Source organism: Muntiacus reevesi, chromosome 11, assembly GCF_963930625.1.
Source record: "Muntiacus reevesi chromosome 11, mMunRee1.1, whole genome shotgun sequence".
Classification (NCBI taxonomy): Eukaryota; Metazoa; Chordata; class Mammalia; order Artiodactyla; family Cervidae; genus Muntiacus; species Muntiacus reevesi.
In genome coordinates, this window is record NC_089259.1 from 43,247,620 (window position 1) to 43,265,915 (window position 18,296).

At 33.8% G+C, this 18,296-nt stretch overlaps 1 protein-coding gene across 2 annotated transcripts in view; it reads right to left on the reverse strand.

Moving 5' to 3' along the window:
* The window catches only part of DACH1 (dachshund family transcription factor 1), a 456,844-nt gene that overhangs the window by 31,579 nt on the left and 406,969 nt on the right, over window positions 1–18,296 (reverse strand). For both annotated transcript variants that reach the window (XM_065902144.1, XM_065902145.1), the window contains 3 exons: window positions 9,622–9,769; window positions 6,536–6,679; window positions 5,972–6,040 (listed from right to left, as the gene is read on the reverse strand). In XM_065902144.1, coding sequence (XP_065758216.1) covers window positions 5,972–6,040; window positions 6,536–6,679; window positions 9,622–9,769 — 361 coding nt within the window. The remainder of the gene's footprint in view (window positions 1–5,971; window positions 6,041–6,535; window positions 6,680–9,621; window positions 9,770–18,296) is intronic.

Consider the following 18,296-nt stretch of genomic DNA (forward strand, 5'->3'; position numbering starts at 1 on the left):
CTCCAATCTCTCCCACCAATGTCCGAAAAATGTCAGAACAATAGGAATACTTGACATTCATCCACAAGATCAAAGGTCCTAACTCACCAGTACATTCCTTCAGGGATTAGCGAGCATCACGATGTGTCAAACATTTGGGCACCATGAATGTGGCACAAACATGTGACACAGTGATATGTAAGTGTCAAGCATACCTACAGACACAAGGGGCACAGTGGTGAACAAAGCATGCAAGGTTCACACTCTGCCTGGCTACCACCCAGAGAAAGGAAGAAGAAAATACTTAAAAGGTGACTACCAATGCACAGCTGTGATTGTGGAGAAGATATGGTAAAAACCTCTGTGAAGAGGGGTAGGGAGAAGCTGCAGGGGTAGATGTGGAGTCTGAAAAGCCTTTCTGTGTCTTCTAAGATGAGACTTAAAGGATGAGTAAGTAAAGGCAGGAAAGAGAGAGAAATGCCACTGGAAGGTGGAAAAAGATGTGAGGCTTTCTAGATTAAAAAAAAAAAAAATCAATGACAGAAGAACAGAGAGTGAAGGGCAAAAGTCAGACTTGTGTGTAAAAGACAAGGGAAGGAGCCATCAAGCTTCACTTTCCTCGTTGTGTATTAAGGAGGCTATTGGATTGGGCAGTAGAGAGAACCATAGGGAAGGAAAGTAGGAGAAAACAGGTCGGCAGGAGGAAGAGGGTGAAGGATCCTTTAGGTTTTCTGCACAGGACTTTGAGGTCCCTGTGAGACACCCAAATTCCAACTGGATACTATTTGGAACTCTTAAGAGATGTCTGGATTGGCTGGAAAGATATTTTTTAAACTTAAAAGATATAGCTTAAATCATCTAAGTGGAAGCTACTAAAAAATGAGAGACTAGGATTCAGTAGAAGGAACTCATTATAGATTTGACTGCATACATTGTATAGATATGCATTCATATATGTGAGGGACTCAGGATTTGGAGGATATTTATTAACTACTCCAAATAACAGTTATATAAGTATTTATACTTACTCTGTCTACTGAGTATATGCATATATATATATATATATACACCAGGACTTCCCTGGTAGTTCAGTCAGTAAAGAATCTGCCTGCAGTGCAGGAGACCCAGGTTCAATCCCTGGGTTGGGAAGATCCCCTGGAGAAGGAAATGGCAAACCACTTCAGTATTGTTGCCTGGAGAATCCCATGGACAGAGGAACCTAGCAGGCTACAGTCCATGGAATCGCAAGAGTAGGACATGATTTAGTGACTAAACTAAATATATATACAGGGCTTCCCTGATAGCTCAGTTGGTAAAGAATCCGCCTGCAATGTGGGAGACCCAGGTTTGAGCCCTGCATTGGGAAGATCCCCTGGAGAAGGGAACAGTTACCCACTCCAGTATTCTGGCCTGGAGAATTCCATGGACTGTATAGTCCACGGGGTTGCAAAGAGTCGGACATGAGTGAGTGACTTCCACTTTCATATATATATCATATATATATCTCACAAAAACCTTTAAAGTAAGATAAATTTTTAGACATCATCATAAATCATGACATAAAAATCTGTAAGACTGAGGGATGAAAGAGTTAATCACCATAAAATCCAGCTCCTGAAACAAGTTGCTTTTAAATTTAAAAAGAAATATATATATATATATATATATATATATATATATATTTTAAAAAAGAGGAACCAGAGATCAAATTGCCAACATCCACTGCATCATTAAAAAAGCAAGAGAGTTCCAGAAAAACATTTATCTCTGCTTTATTGACTATGCCAATATCTTTGACTGTGGGGATCACAATAAACTGTGGAAATTTCTGAAAGAGATGGAAATACCAGACCACCTGACCTGCCTCTTGAGAAACCTGTATGCAGGTAAGGAAGCAACAGTTATAACAACAGACTGGTTCCAAACAGGAAAAGGAGTATGTCAAGGTTGTATGTTGTCATCCTGCTTCTTTAACTTATATGCAGAGTACATCATGTCCAGCCCAGTACAACGCTGGGCTGGATGAAGCACAAGCTGGAATCAAGATTACCAGGAGAAATATCAACAACTTCAGATATGCAGATGACACCACGATTATGGCAGAAAGTGAAGAAGAACTAAACAGCCTCTTGATGAAAGTGAAAGAGGAAAGTGAAAAAAATTGGCTTAAAGCTCAACATTCAGAAAACTAAGATCATGGCATCTGGTCCCATCACTTCATGGCAAATAGATGGGGAAACCATGGAAACAGTGGCTGACTTTATTTTTCTGGGCTCCAAAATCACCGCAGATGGTGACTGCAGCCATGAAATTAAAAGACGCTTACTTTACTCATTGGGGGCAGGAGGAGAAGGGGATGACAGAGGATGAGATGGCTGGGTGGCATGACTGACTCGATGGACATGAGTTTGAGTAAACTCCAGGAGTTGGTGATGGACAGGGAGCCCTGGAGTGCTGTGATTCATGGGGGTTGCAAAGAGTGGGACATGACTGAGTGACTGAACTGACTGACTGACTCCCTGGAAGGAAAGTTATGATCAACCTAGACAGCATATTAAAAAGCAGAGACATTACTTTGTCAACAAAGGTCCGTTTAATCAAGACTATGGTTTTTCCAGTAGTCATGTATGGATGTGAGAGTTGGACTATAAAGAAAACTGAGCACTGAAGAACTGATGCTTTTGAACTGTGGTGTTGGAGAAGACTCTTGAGAGTCCCTTGGACTGCAAGGACATCCAACCAGTCCATCCTAAAGGAGATCAGTCCTGGGTGTTCATTGGTAGGATGATGTTGAAGCTGAAACTCCAATATTTTGGCCACCTGATGTGAAGAGCTGACTCGTTGGAAAAGACCCTAGTGCTGGGAAAGATTGAGGGCAAGAGGAGAAGGGGACGACAGAGGATGAGATGCTTGGATGGCATTACCACCTCAATGGACATGGGTTTGGGTGAACCTCGGGAGTTGGTGATGGACAGGGAGGCCTGGTGTGCTGTGGTTCACGGGGTTGCAAAGAGTCAGACACGACTGAGCGACTGAACCGAACTGGATATATATATATATTCATTAAATTTCCACCAAGCTTATGAACTTTGAGTTTAGTTACCAGAAGTATCAGGAATGAAAACTTCATTCCTGTATAGTATAAGCTGATTTACATTACTTATGCAGATAAAGAAATTATTGAGAGCCTCTTGCTCAGCAATAGTTTCTAAGTTGCTTTCTGTTTTCCTCTTCCCCACCTCTGTACTTTTACAGAAATGATGCTCCTAAATACTAATGAAGCAACATTTATTTGGGGGCAACTGAGTAGTATTTAAGTACCTGACTGCTAGGTGACTAACTCATGGGCCAAATCTGGCTCATTTATTAACAAAATATTAAAAATGAGTAAGTACATGCAAGTATAAAGAGATGTGTTTCCTTTTTCATTCGTAATTAAGTTGAGCTTATTTTCGAATACAGAATAATTTCAATTATGGTTGGATTGGGAGCAAGAAAGAATACAAAGAGTCATGACTCCTGGGAAGGGAGCAGGGCTGTGTTCATGTCATTCATGAGTTGTGAAGCAACATGTGCTTATAGCTGCCAAAATGTCTGATATAGACCGTTGCACAAATTAGCAGTGAGTTCTGGTTCTTTTTCCTTTGGCTTTCCCATTCTTGAACTTAAACTCCTCATTTTACATAACATAGTCCTTGTTCTTTGATATCTTCTCTGCATCATTAATTTTGCTATTTTGTTAGCTTCTAAATTTATGAATTTAGTTTCCAAAGTTAAAAAAAATGTTTCAAAGGACTAAACGAACTCATTTAGTTGGGTTAAACTAGCAAAAGATGACCTCTTTGCTTTGGTATTTTAAAAGTGTTGGGTAGTGTCAAGTGAGATAATCGATAGTAATTAACATAGAGTAACACAGATTCATCTATGTGTGTTTTTTAGATTACATTTGAGAAAAATTCACATTATTAATTAAAATCACTAATATTAAGTTTTCTTGCAGAAAACCTTTCATTGAAGTGTATGATTATCAGAAAAATCATTAAATTCAAGTGTAAGTGCACAAAAATTAGAATATTATTATTTATATTAGACTTGAGGAACTCATCTTTTTAACTGATAAGATGAATGAAATAATTGAAAAAATGTTTCACATTACAATTAAGAAAATGCAATAAATAACCCCATAAAAAACAGCATTTGCTTTAAGTAACTATGTATAATTGTCATTCAAATGTTTCTCCTTTCCTGAGTTATAGAGTTGTTTGAGTGGGTTTTCTGGGTTATGTAACATTCTGGATGGCAGAAAGAATGCAATTTATGACTAAAAATTTTCTTCAGAGTATAAATAAATCATAATAGAAATTGAAAATAGTCAAAACTGACCTATACAGCAAGACCTTATCCCATATTGAAATATACATCTGAATATGTGTTTTACAAATTCACATGAAATAACTGTAGCCTTATTGATGATCCAAATATTGCTAATAGTAAACTCATGCAATATATATTATGTCAACTTTGCAAAAATGTTTAATTGTTGCCTAATGACTTCTTAAACTTCCCATGTATATGAAAGAATGTAGTGTCCATACTTTTTCTTGCTTGAAAGAAAAAGAAAAGGCTTCTAATCGTCTTGAGAATTCTGTGGATATCAGATAATTTATATATCACATCTACCGGGAGGCGTATGTGCTTTTTTATGTCCAGCACTTTGGACCTTAACTAAGTTAGTGCCTGAGGAGTCCTCACATACACAGACCATACATAGTTCTGATAGTTCACACTGGACTTACTGTCCCTGATAAACAGGACTGGCTTTGCCATTAGTGATTTGTTAACATATGCATGAGATTCTTGACAAAGCAACATAGATCCTTTGAGTTTAATAATATCATAGTCACACATATATGTAATTTTGCTGAAACCCATAATGCTCTAAAAAATGAAATCTTTTCTACAAGATGTCTCATAATAACATATGGTTCACACTTTAGGATTTAAAAAATAATTATCATGGTAAAATCAATTAATACACAAAAAAACATTCTCCAGGAATGTCTCTAGTTTCTGATTTTTATGTATTGCATATATGATACTTTACATAATTATATTTCCTTTATAGTAAACTAAGAATGATACTTTTGGAACTGACTGAATAACACGATTAATGTCAAACAATATCCCCAAAATGAATGAACTTAAAATGCAAAATAAAAGCAATTGGGAGGATTATAGCAGTTAATCATTTTAGGCTTCCCTTTGAAGAATCATTTTCATTTAATGCTCTTTTTACTGTTTAGTATTCATGTTGTTAGATTGAGTTTATTGTCTAGAATAGATGTGAGACTATAAATGCTACCTTCAGATTTTGTTCTCTCCTAATAGTGTGGTCTTGACAATATACATATTTTGCTTTTCGGAGTGTTTAATAAAACTCCCTTTAGTATTCTCTATATGATTTTGCTCAGCAGATTTGTGTTATTAAAATGTATATAATGGCACAGTCCACTTGGAAAGTCCACATAGGATCAAACAATCTTATTTATTGTTAGCTTTCACCTGGTTTATTTTACATGTACCTTGCATTAGTTGTCACTAAAACAAAAAGAAGATAATTTCAAATTTTAAGAACTCCCTAGTTAACTCATGATTTTATTGATATAGAATTTATAAAACTTTCATCTATGAGATTGGGCTTCAGACATTCAATAAAACACATTTACTGTGTTCAAGAATTAAATCATACATTGTTTAAAATTAATTATTCCTTTTTAATTGCATTGTATAAACAGAAATGACCTGTTAATTTAAAGAAAATCTATCAGCACAAAATGAATTCACTCATATAAACAAGCAAGATGAACTTGACCTTGTTTGAACTTGTTTTGATGTGGCCCAGATGGTAGGCTACATGCTTGAATAGCAGGCTAAAGCAGAGGAAAAACTCATAGAGCAAGATCTAGATTTATAGCCTTTTGCAAATTCCCACCTTGTATTGTCCTTTCGGCATCTGTTCTGCCGCCACTGCGGTCAGCTTCTATCTCTGGGGTCAGAGAGTCTAAAAGCAGAGAAAGGTAAGAATGACACACATTTCATTTGATTCCCATTGTCCTTTAAAAAAAAAAGCAACCTGTTACTTTGGTGCTGAATTAAAATTACATAAATCTTTGTCATCTTTTAAAGGTTGAACAAAGACTATAACCATGAGAATTATCAGAAGATTTGAATGGATAAATAATGCAAAATTGTTCAGAAAATGAGATGGGGGGGTTGAGAACTTCTCATATTAATATTTTATTATGTTTCAGTACAGACAGAATTGGTTAAATAGAAAAGCAATGTCATCTCAGATACTGAAGCAACAAAACTGTGGAAGCACCCATGAAATAAAACATTTCTCCCAACACATGTGACTTTTCTTTCCACCATGCTTTCAAAAAGAGCTTAATGAATCACCAGCCATAGAAATACAAACCCACAAACACATTTAAATTGCCTTTTGAGTATTCACAATAAAAGTTAGTTAGCCATGCATAAAGACACATCCTCTTACCATTTAAGACCCTGAGACTATCTGTTGAAGCTGCCTGTTTTAGTGTTTGTTCGGCTTGCTCACGCCGTTTTGTCTCAAACTCAAGTGCTTCCTGCAATTTTCTCTTTGCCTTCTTCTCCTTCTTTAGCCTCTTTTGAACTATGGCTAGAAAAGAGTATATATACATTATTATTTTTCAGAATTTTTGCAATGTTCACATTTCCACAAATGGTCTCTATTTTTAAAATGATATTATTTTTCCCCCCTGCTGGACTGCACCTGTCTGTGCAGAGGAAGTTTAAACAAAACAAAACAAAAAAAAGCAGCAATAACCCACTTTTACCTAAAATAAATCTCAGTAAAATGTCCATGAAGGCCAATTTTTGTTTAGCCTTGAACTATTACAAGAATGCCTTTAATTATCATATGTGGAGACAGTTTTAATGGGAAACTAATTTTAATAAATATTTATACTCATTAATAAAAGAAGTCTGATTAAATAAATTTTGTAGTTTAGTCTCTGCCCTTGAATCAGACAAATGCAAAGTAGTCTGAATAGTAAAAACCTTTAAGATTAGTCTCTCTTTATGAAACATCAATTTTGAGTAGTAAACGGAGCATTTCCCCTATCTTTACAAAAATGTTATGCCAGCAAAATTTTTAATAATTCTTTCTTGAAATTTTAGACAATGCAATAAATATGATTGCATATGTGGAGCTAAATATTATTATTGTTTATATATATATATATAAAACAGGCATTTTGATGAAACTATTGCAATTTGCTTAGAGATATTAATAATTTCATAGCAGATGTATATCCACTATAATATATTTCAGGAAAGTTACACTTTTAGACTGTAGGAATTTGATGAGTATAAAACTTCACTGCTACTTATATAAAAATGTTGCCTATGATACAAAAAGTTAATTATGATGAACTCTTTTCCTACTGATCAATTTAAGTATTTGTACATATGTAATCAATAAATAATAACAAATCTTCTTCACAAATGTATGTTAACTGTACTTTCATACATATAATAATTGATCATTGCTTTAAGTTATACACTATATATAAAGTCACCAATCAGCATATGGAAAGCATAATAGTGTTTTCTTTGAAATAATTTTTTTCCTGGATGGTTGATAAACATTGTGTATATGAATGTGACAGAATTAGTATGAGAAAATCCTTCTGGCAGAATTAAGTCATAAGTAACCATTCCAAATTTATTGTATAATTACTATAAATTAACAATCTACATTTTTTACCTAGCATAGTATTCAGTCAAGACATCAGAAAAGGTAATAATCGTTCATGTAAGAGTGTTACGTGGAATTTCCAGTTTCCACAAATCCTATTTTTATAGTCAATATTATCAAAATGGCAGACCATTATCTTACAGTTTATTGTTGCTGGTAGCATATATTTGCAGAAAATTGTTTTTACATTGAGTCAAATCTTATAAGAGAAAACAAAACTGCTTTCAAATAAATGCTAATTCCCTTTATTTAATACTATGAAAATTTTAACACAGTTACCTGCCTACTCTTTTCCTTTCTAAAGATGATTGCTTATATTGTCTCTTTGAAAAGAAACAGTAGTTGCTGAATTATTTATTTGGATTGTTATTCCCATGGCACTAAACGCTCAATCCCAGTGCCTTGCCATTGACTGTTCTTTGTTTCTTCCTACGGGATTGAAGCAAATGGGGTTGCCATGTTTCTCTCTTCAGGGTAACACACGGCTTCCATTGACACATTCATATAGACCATTATTGATAGTTATTACCTTTAACTTGTTGTTCATAATGAATTAAATGGTAGGTTCATGATGGTGTCTGTGAAACACTCTGTCCTATACCTTTAGTGGTTAAAGGAATAAAACAACGTAAATCTTCCAACGGTTGTAAACCAACACAATTCTGAAAATTTCTCAGGTAACCAAAAGGTTACCTTACGAATTCAAGGTTCTGTTTTTAAGTCTTGTTTGAAAAAGACTTCTCCAGGTGAGAACAAAATTGCGACATGGCTATCTCATGGAAGATGGTTCCAAAGAACGAACCCTTTGACCATGTTTATTACTCAGAACATATCCCACCATCAACATTTATCTTGTTTTGCTTACTCTATGTGTAAATCTATGTGAACTCACGTTGCTTAGATCAGTGCTCTACACCCGGAGTGCCAGCTGCCCAAATCAGCCTCATCCTGGGAACTGACTAACTATTGCTTCAGAGTAACTAATAAAAAGCCTATTAATTCTGCCAGTTTTGAAGGAAAGAGTGATTTTTAAATGACCATGTCACACATATCAGAGGAAAGTGTGGAGTATTTACAGTGGATACTTATTAAATGAGAGAAAAGGAGCTTCCCCTTTTAAACATCGAGGAGAACTTTAGAGTTGAAACAGAGGGGAAGTTGATTGTAAAGACAATACTCTTGGATCTCATACATAAAATAAGCACAAAAGTATGAGTGACCTTCAAAATTATCTAAACATGCACTGCAAAGTGTGTAAAAAGAAGCAGTTCATTGACTAATAATAACATTATTTTTACCCAATAAAAATTCACATCAGTTTCTACTCTGATGTGTATTTGACCTTGTTGGATGAAAATGAGGCATTCAGAAAGAAAATTATACAAATACTCAACTTTGGTCATTTGTTCAGATATTCATCAGTCTTCCATTTCAGTTGATAAAAATCTCACTAAATCTGCCTCGCTTGAATAATCAGTATTTTTCTATTTTAGCTTTATGACTTTAGCTCAAGCTTTTCAAAGGGCAATTATGAATGAATATAGAATTTTTCTTCCTGGCTGTCATCAGGACTCCTTCTTATCTTAAAATTATGAATTGGTTAAATCTATAAACAATAAAAATTATGTGATTAATGATATAATGGATATATTTCAGTTTTTTGAGGTACAAAGGGAAGAGAAACCATGTACTTTGAAGGTTAAGCTCAGGATTCAAATCCTACACTAAACTTTAGCTACAAGTAAAAACAAAAAAGTTACAGTTTCATAGTAAATCACAAAATATTGTTATGTTGAATATTTGATGCTAAGTATTAAACTTGTTTGGAAGTTTAAAAATACCTCTATTCTTTTGTTCCATTGCCAACTGCTTCTCAAGTGTCTCCCTTAGTTCTCTTTCCCTTAAAAAATCCATCTTCAGTTCTGTTTTTTCAAGTTGAACCTGTTTTTCTTGAGCTCTGGCATTATCTATGGCAACTTTCAAGAGGCCCTGTACAAAGAAGGCATTCAGAATTATAATATTTTGGTATGAAGCACAGTTCATTCATTACTTTAGCATTTTAAAAGAGAACAGCCCACTTATCAAATACCTTCATTCCTGTTGTGCAGTCACTCTGTACTCACTAAGACAAATAGCAAAAGTAAAGCAAACTTTCTAAGTTTAATTAAACTATTTTAGGAAGACAAATATTTTTGGCATGCAGGTTCAATTGCTTCTAATTAGAATATCTAGGTTTAATACTACATGAGGGCAACACATAAGTGTATCTTAAAATTAAATATTGTGAAGAAAATTAGACTGATTTTTTCCATGTGTAATTATCTGACATAGTTTATGTAACCCCATGCGATGTTAGCAATACCAACCTTTCTCTCAGGACTCATTCTCTACCACTCCCTACTGAGATTATATACAACATGAGTGGCCATTTGTTTCTTAAGATACCAGTTTGTTTCTGCACCAGGCACTTGGCTCTCTATTTCCCTCCTGAATGCTTTTCCTCCCATGTTTTGCATGGCTCACTCCTACATTCATTTCATCTTTGTTCAATCATCACTGGGGAAAACTCTTTCTCTTCACAGATTATCTGGACTAGCCCTCCAAACTCACCTTTTTATTCCCTCCTTAAAATTCTTCATACCCTTTATTATGTAATATTGTCATCTATTTATTTGTTTAGTTCCATATTTTGCATCTTCACTGAAATCTAAGTTCTCTGAGGCACAGACATTTTCTCTCATTGGGTACTATGATTACTAAAACCCAGAGAGTACCTACTATAGAGTAGATTTCAAAAATTTATTGAGCAGAAATTATAATATGGTTTATATTTCTTGAGATACATAATATGCATCAGGGATCCAAAACTTCATGGCTTAGTAATGCATTATTTTTTTAAAAATCCATCAAAATGGCTCTAAACAGAGGACAAATTTTAGGAGAATATTTAACAGTATATATAATAATAGTATATGGCAAAAGCAAATTGTATCTATTTATATAACTGATTATAAAGTAATGTATATATAATTTGACTATATGCTATATTAGTATATGAGTAATATTCTGAAATTTTCAAAAATGAGATTATGAGAATATATAAGACATATGCAAAGTGTTCTGCATGTGTTCTCTGCTAAGATACATTAGAAAATTATTACTAAAATTATTAGTAAAAATAGAAGCTAAGATTTCAATCTGTCTCAACTCAGCAATTCAGAATGCCCTTTTGGAAAAGATGCTTTGCTTTTGTTTGTGAACATCAGCAGCTGAATTTTTCAATTGAAATTAGAAATGAAATGGTAGTTAATGCCAGTTGTAGATATATTGGAGACCCCCTTACCCCTTTGTAGGATACAACATAAGAAGTTTGATTCATACATTTCAGTTCCAGCTTGACTTGCTACTGCAATAGGAATATACCTTGAACTCAGCCCACCAATTGTTACAAGTCTTTTTAAGTCTCCTTTCAAGCACACATAAGCTATTAATATTTAATATTTGATATAACTGACTCTGAATTTTCTGGATTAATTTTTGTGATAGGAAAGATGCTGGCTGGCAGCTCACTTCTCTCTACTCTTTTGTTTTTAACAATAAAACATAGCTGCTAAGGAAACGGCCATCTTAATTCAGCAATATTCCTGTATATGTTTCTTCTTCATCAGGAACAAACAATTAGTAACAAATGAAAGAGATCATTACATCAAGTGCCCTTTTAGATCACCCCAATTAAAAACTTTAGTTTAGCTGTATTTTAATTCTAAGATACCAAATTCTAATTTTCTGCTCTGATTGCTCTTGTTGACTTATCTTTGAAAGATGTACTCTCTCTGCAATGTCTAGAGATTATTTAGCAAGATGCCAATGTTGGCACCACTTAATGTGTTGATTGGTTGTATTATCAGTAGCTGTTTAAAATAAATTACTATTAAACTATTATTGTCCTTGGCTGACAAAACACAATATTTTGGTGTTCTTTAAATATGAAACAATCATTATGAATAAACGTGTTGAATAGTGTTACGCTGCAGTTCTAATTTGTGTAATTTTATATTAATATTTGTTGCAAAGTATAAAGTTGCTAAGAACATTTATGTTTATTGTTTCCTTCTGTTACATTACTGTTAATGTCGCTAATGGTAGTACATTACTTATTCCTGCTGATTATGTCTGAAAAATATTAGCTTTTAGGATCCAATACCCTCTAGGGACTACTTATGAGCTGTATAAAATTAAGTTTCATTTTTAGACTTTAAATCAGTGCACATCAGTAGGAGTCCAGTGTGAACAAAAATCTTCACTACAGCCAAACTGATACATATGCAAAAAATATGTTATTGTCTGTGACAGCTCTGCTGCAAAAAGTACAGAAAACCAATTAAACTTCAATGCAGCAGGGGACTGGGAAAAACAAAAGCAAGTAGTGTTCACAACATCTACAAATCACTGGGACACCATTTTAACCATCAGTGATAATAATACTATCAGATTTGTGTAACTTCTGTAAATTTTCCAGGTAGATCATATGCAAAAGGTCACACGAAATGCTAGGTCTCATGTGATCATGCCATATCAAGCAAAATTCTATGATGGCAATGTGATTTAATGTAAAAGAAACACGGCTTAACACATAAAATTTGTTCCCAAGGGGAGGTCAGTTCTCATGATGTTGAAGCTGGATAGTAATGATTCTTAAAAAAAAAAAAAAAAAGCATTTTAAACTTACTCTGTGACACAGCAGTTATTAAAGATAATGGTTATTTGACCTCAGATTTCTTTTCTATATGCAGACATAATGCTTGTCATAATACAGAAATATTCTTGCTTTCTGAAGTACTATGCCATGTAAACAAATATCATCTTTCAGGGAATGAGTTTATAAACTATATATATATACATATATGTGTATGTATGTGTGTATATATATATAAAGGATACATTAATCTAGCAATATGTCAACTATTTCTCTTGCTTAGGGAGTATAAATATCTGCCTGTATAGGAGTCTTTAAGTAATATTGATATGACAGAAGCATTTCTTAATTTACTAGTTAGACCCCAGAGGAAGAAAAGCTTACTTGGTACATATTTGTATTTTGTACAAATTTTAGAATTAGATGACATATACGTTTCTATGAGTATCACTGAAACTCAGGTGACAAAATTTGTGTTCAGTAATTTGCTGTTTCTAATGGGACTAAATGAGGAAATGGCAACCCAGGATTCTTGCCTGGAAATTCCATGGACAGAGAAGCCTGGCAGGCTGTAGTCCATGGGATCACATGGACTCTAGTATTCTTGCTTACAAAAATCCCATGGAAAGAGAGGACTGGCAGACTGTCGTCCATGGGGTAGCAAACGAGTTGGACACTATTGAGCAACAAAACAATAACAACAAGCCTAGTTGGAGGAGATTTTTAGCCATTATCTACTCTAGCTTAAACCTTTCAAAGACAAGAAAACCAAGGTACAGAAGGAGGAGGTGACTTGTCTGAGGTCCCAAACGAGTAAGCTGACGAAGCCTAGATCAGAGCTACCCTGAGGTATTTGGTTTTTCTTTTTTTCTTTGTTTGGTGTTTCATTCCAAAAAAAGGACAGAATAGTGTGCCTTGAAGTTAGGAACTTTAAATAATATGACAGAACAGTATCAACTAAAACATTTTTGCCACTCTTGTGACAAAAGATACTATACTTGCTTTACTGTTATGGTTACTGTACTTCAAAGTTGATTAATGATGACTTCTCCATCAAAAGCACTTCTAGGTATCCTATACTGGATATTGGTATCTAGAGATGCTACGAGTGGAACTTCCTAAGTGATAAGAACAACAGAGGTGAAATGGGTCTTCTGTTATTCATAATAAACTCCTTGCAACTACACATGAGTTTCTGTTAATAAGTTGCCTTTTGGCCAGTCCCTAAAGGATGGATGAGATTCAGAGAACTTTTGAATTGGTCAGTGTATGGAGGCACAGGGTGGGTGACGTGTGAGGGAATGGAAGCTCTGTGCCTCTTTCCAAATACATTGCCCTATACATTTCTTCCATCTGTTTCTGAATTGTATTGGACAATTCACCTGCTCCTTCTGGACCTTGGTTTATAATCTTTAATATTACACCAGGTACATAAGTAACACTTTTTCCTAAGTTCTATGAGCTGCTTTAACAAATTAACTGGTAGGCATGGTGGGAACCTCCAGTCCGTAGCTGGTTGGTTACAACCTGGGCTTAACAATCGGCAATGAAAGTGGGGGCAGGAAGCAGGTTTGTGAGGCTGAACTCCTAACCTATGAGATCTGATGCTATCTCTAAGCAGATCATGCCTGAACTGGGATAAAATGTAGGGCCCCCAGCTTAGGTCGCAGAGTTGCTTGGTATGCGAAAAACTCAGACATTGGTGAATTAGAAGTGTCAGAATTTAAGTAGTGTTAGGGTAGAGGAAACTCAAAGGAGTATATTTCCTGCACAAGGACATATTAAGATTATTCAGCAAATTTTGTTGTTTAGTTGCTAAGTCATGCCCTACTTTTTTGGGGACCCAATGGACTGTAACCCACCAGGCTCCTCTGCCCATGGGATTTTCCAGCAACCATACTGGAGTGGGTTGCCATTTCCTTCTCCATGGTATCTTCCTGACCCAGGGATGGAACCTGCATCTCCTTGGCAACCTGTATTGCAAAGGGAATTCTTTACCACTGAGCCACCAGGGAAGTTCTCAGTAAAATTAGTTTTACTATTAATATTGATATTGTTGTTGTATATGATATAAATTAGTAAATATGATACAGAGTCCAGATTTTTAAGAGATTAATGCCACTCTCTTCATTACAGTAAACTGAGTTTAAAATATTGGCTATGTTTTACTGTTTTTTTCACGATCTCTTTTCACAAAATTGGTAACGGGACACACAGGGGAAGATATAACATACCATGATTAAAGATAAAAAGATATAATATAAAACCCAATGTATTTGATGTTAGTCTACCCATATTTTGAAGTCAATGTCTTATTTTATTATCTTTTGAAAAGTTTCTTTCTAATTCTTTAATCAGTCAGAGAAGATTAGTAACAATATAACTAATACATATTTTTATAAATAAAATACATATTAATAATGCAAATAAAAATGATTTCTTTCTTTGAAATGTATAAAATATATTACTGGTCATGACATTGAAATGTAAAGACTGGAATATGTATAATCAGAATATTTTGGTCCAATTGTTTTTCATTGTCTTCCATTAAATATAGAAGTAAAGAATGCTTCTTAAATACCACAACCAGAATATGTTTATTTGTCAGATCATAGTGAACCAATCTGAGCCTGCCATTCATTGTGGTTTTAACATCCCTTTTATTTTCCTTGTTTAATACTTCCACATAGACAAACCAGAGTGACCCAAACATCTATCCTACTCCCCTTATGGTATATATCCCCAGTGCTAATATCACCCCTCACTAAATTTTATATTCTCTGCCTTATTTTTCTTTTCTACTTTTTATTTATTTAACTATCCTTTCAAATAATTTTTGTAAATAGGGTAATAAACAGTATAACATATTTATTCCTGGTCTTATGTGCGAATATATCCCAGTTATGATTTACAGCTTGAAAGCTCAGATTCAGAATACTGGGTAAAATTCTCCCTTCAGTTTGTTCAAACGATAATCAATGATCGAAGGTGTCATACCCAGCAAATTTATACTAAAACTCTACTTTCCTCACCTAAAATCTCATAGGGAGTTGTCCATGAACATGTTTGATTAAGGAAACCATAATGAAAGACTATCCACATAGAAAAATAAAATAAAATAAAATAAAATTCCATATAAGATAATTTTTTTTAACTCTAAAAAGCAAAATCTAGAATGAGTTTAAATGTCACTAAAGTGAAATTGCTGTTCCTTACTGAAGATATCATTATCCTTTATGACTTCCAATTTATAAAAACATTCAAACTTTAAGAAAGAACAGTATAGTTCTAGGAATTAGCAAAAATCTGGTACCTAAAGATATATAGTATAGTATACACATATATGTCTATACTACATATATTTTCTATACTATATATAAAACATACTTTCTATACTATATATAGTATATATATTTTAAAATATTAGCATATAGTATTTTTCTACAGGCCCTCTTTTAAAGTGCAAAGAAATACCATTTAAGAAAATTCAGTCTTCATAATGTGTCATGGAAGGGACATCTACAGTATTAAAATTATCAAATTATAGAATATCATGAAACCAAAGGATTGAATATTAGAACAATAACTCCTTAAATATTATTTTAAGTAGTTTTGGTTATTAATTCTAAAAGAAATAGAATTTATGTGCATTAAATTTAAATAGAATACAATATTTTAAAATAGAAAACATACACAATAAACCTTTAGTTTTAAACATGATATTGTATGATATAAAAATGCAAATACTTTCAACTCAATTATTTTTCATTGTCATTGTGATAAAGTATCTTCAAAGGAAATATAGAGCTTTAAATTTACCACACCAAAAGAGTGTTGCCATTTGAAACAGAAAGCAGAGAACCCCATTATACATAATTGAACTTACAAAGGAAATTGAGGTAGACAGAATGTAATTACCCAAATTAGAATTTGGACAGCAAACACATTTATACTGTATGCCCCATGAGTCAGAGTCATGACTGTTTAAATATTCTATACCATTCCTAGGATATTACTATAACTCAACATATGTAATAATAATAAAAGAGCTAGCAACTATGACCTTTTGTAAAATAATGTGAAACTATAACTGAACATAAATCCAGCATGTATGTCTGGCTTGTGTGTGTGTGTGTGTCAACATGTATATGAGTATGTATACATGTATGTACTGTCATTTGTTTTACTTTGTATGACACTTAGCAAGATTTTCAATATTTATTTACCTTACATACATATAGTGCATGCACATATACTTGTGTACAGGTATCAAATTCATATATACACATATGTAATATCTCATCTGTATACATTTATATGTGAAACTGAAGTGAATGAGCATAATTTATTTTAAATGAAATACTATTTTCTTTTTTGATGTGGACCATTTTTAAAGTCTTTGCTAAATTTGTTACAATATTGCTTTGGCTGATTATATTGTTTTTTGTCTGAGTCATGAGGGATCTTAGTTCCCTGACCAGGGGTCAAACCCGCACCCCCTTCATTGGAAGGCAAAGTCTTAACCACTGAACCTAGAGGGAAGTCCCTAAATGAAGCACTTTTATTGTGAGTGTTCTAACTTTGTCAGACCCAGAATCCTATGATTTAGGACTAGAAGAAATAATTTACTTTGACTTGACTCCTATCATCAACTCTTCCTAATACATCCTCTTAAGGCTGTTTGGAAGGCTAGAGAATATATGATTTCCAGAGATACATTCAATAAAAAATAATTTATCTAAAATTTGCACAATTTAAAACAAATTTTCCCTTTTCTTTTTTTCTTTCTTTAAAGAAATAATTATAATTTGAGGTGATGCAGATAACATTTCTGGGCTCCTCAAGTCGTGCTAGTGGTAAAGAGCCTGCCCACCAATGCAGGAGACAGAAGAGATGTGGGGTCAATCTATGGGTTCAGAAGATCTTGCGGAAGGCATGGCAACCCACTCCAGGATACTTGCCTGGAGAATCCCATGGACAGAGGAGCCTGGAGTGCTATAGTCCATAGAGTTACATAGAGTTTGACCCAACGGAACCGACTTAGCATGCAAGCACGCATGCAGATAACATTCCTAGTCTGGGTACCACTGGCTATGGGAGGGTGGATAAACATTCCCAAACACAGAATTTGGCTTAGTCATGTGGTTTTCACACAGAATGCAAGGGTCCCTGTGTAAATCTACTCTTCAGATGAGCAAATTGGCCTACACTAGTGAACATTTACACAGAAATGTTTTCTTTGCTGAAACTGAAATTATTATTTTCCCCGTTAAAGAAGCCTTAGTTACTGAAGATACAGACACCTAGATGGAGAATTTTAAGTAAATGTTTAGCTTTTTATTTGCTTCATATAGAATTTTATATATATAAATATATATATGTACACACACACACAACATACAAAAGAAACTTAATTATTCCCTTACTTCTAAAAGTGTAAATTCAGAAATGTTGAAGGATACTTTTGAAAGCATTTAATTTAACGAAAGAGAAGTGCATTAAGAACCTTAACTCAGAAAACAATAATGTGGGCTGAATTTAGAAAAAAAAATTATATGTTTATTTTAAAATATAATCAGTTATTTGGCTATGATTACATTTAGGTTAGATTGATGATTTATTTCAATTACTGAGATATAAAACCTTAAAGTTGAATACAGTTCTGGAGATTCTAATTACATTAGTATTAAAACTGCCATATTAACAGATGAGAAGATATGTTACATTAAAGGCCTTCTGTTATGTCCTTAGAGAGGTAAATAAAATTAATTACATTTCTACTGGGAGAAAGTTTAATATGGTAGGAAATGTGTACAGAAA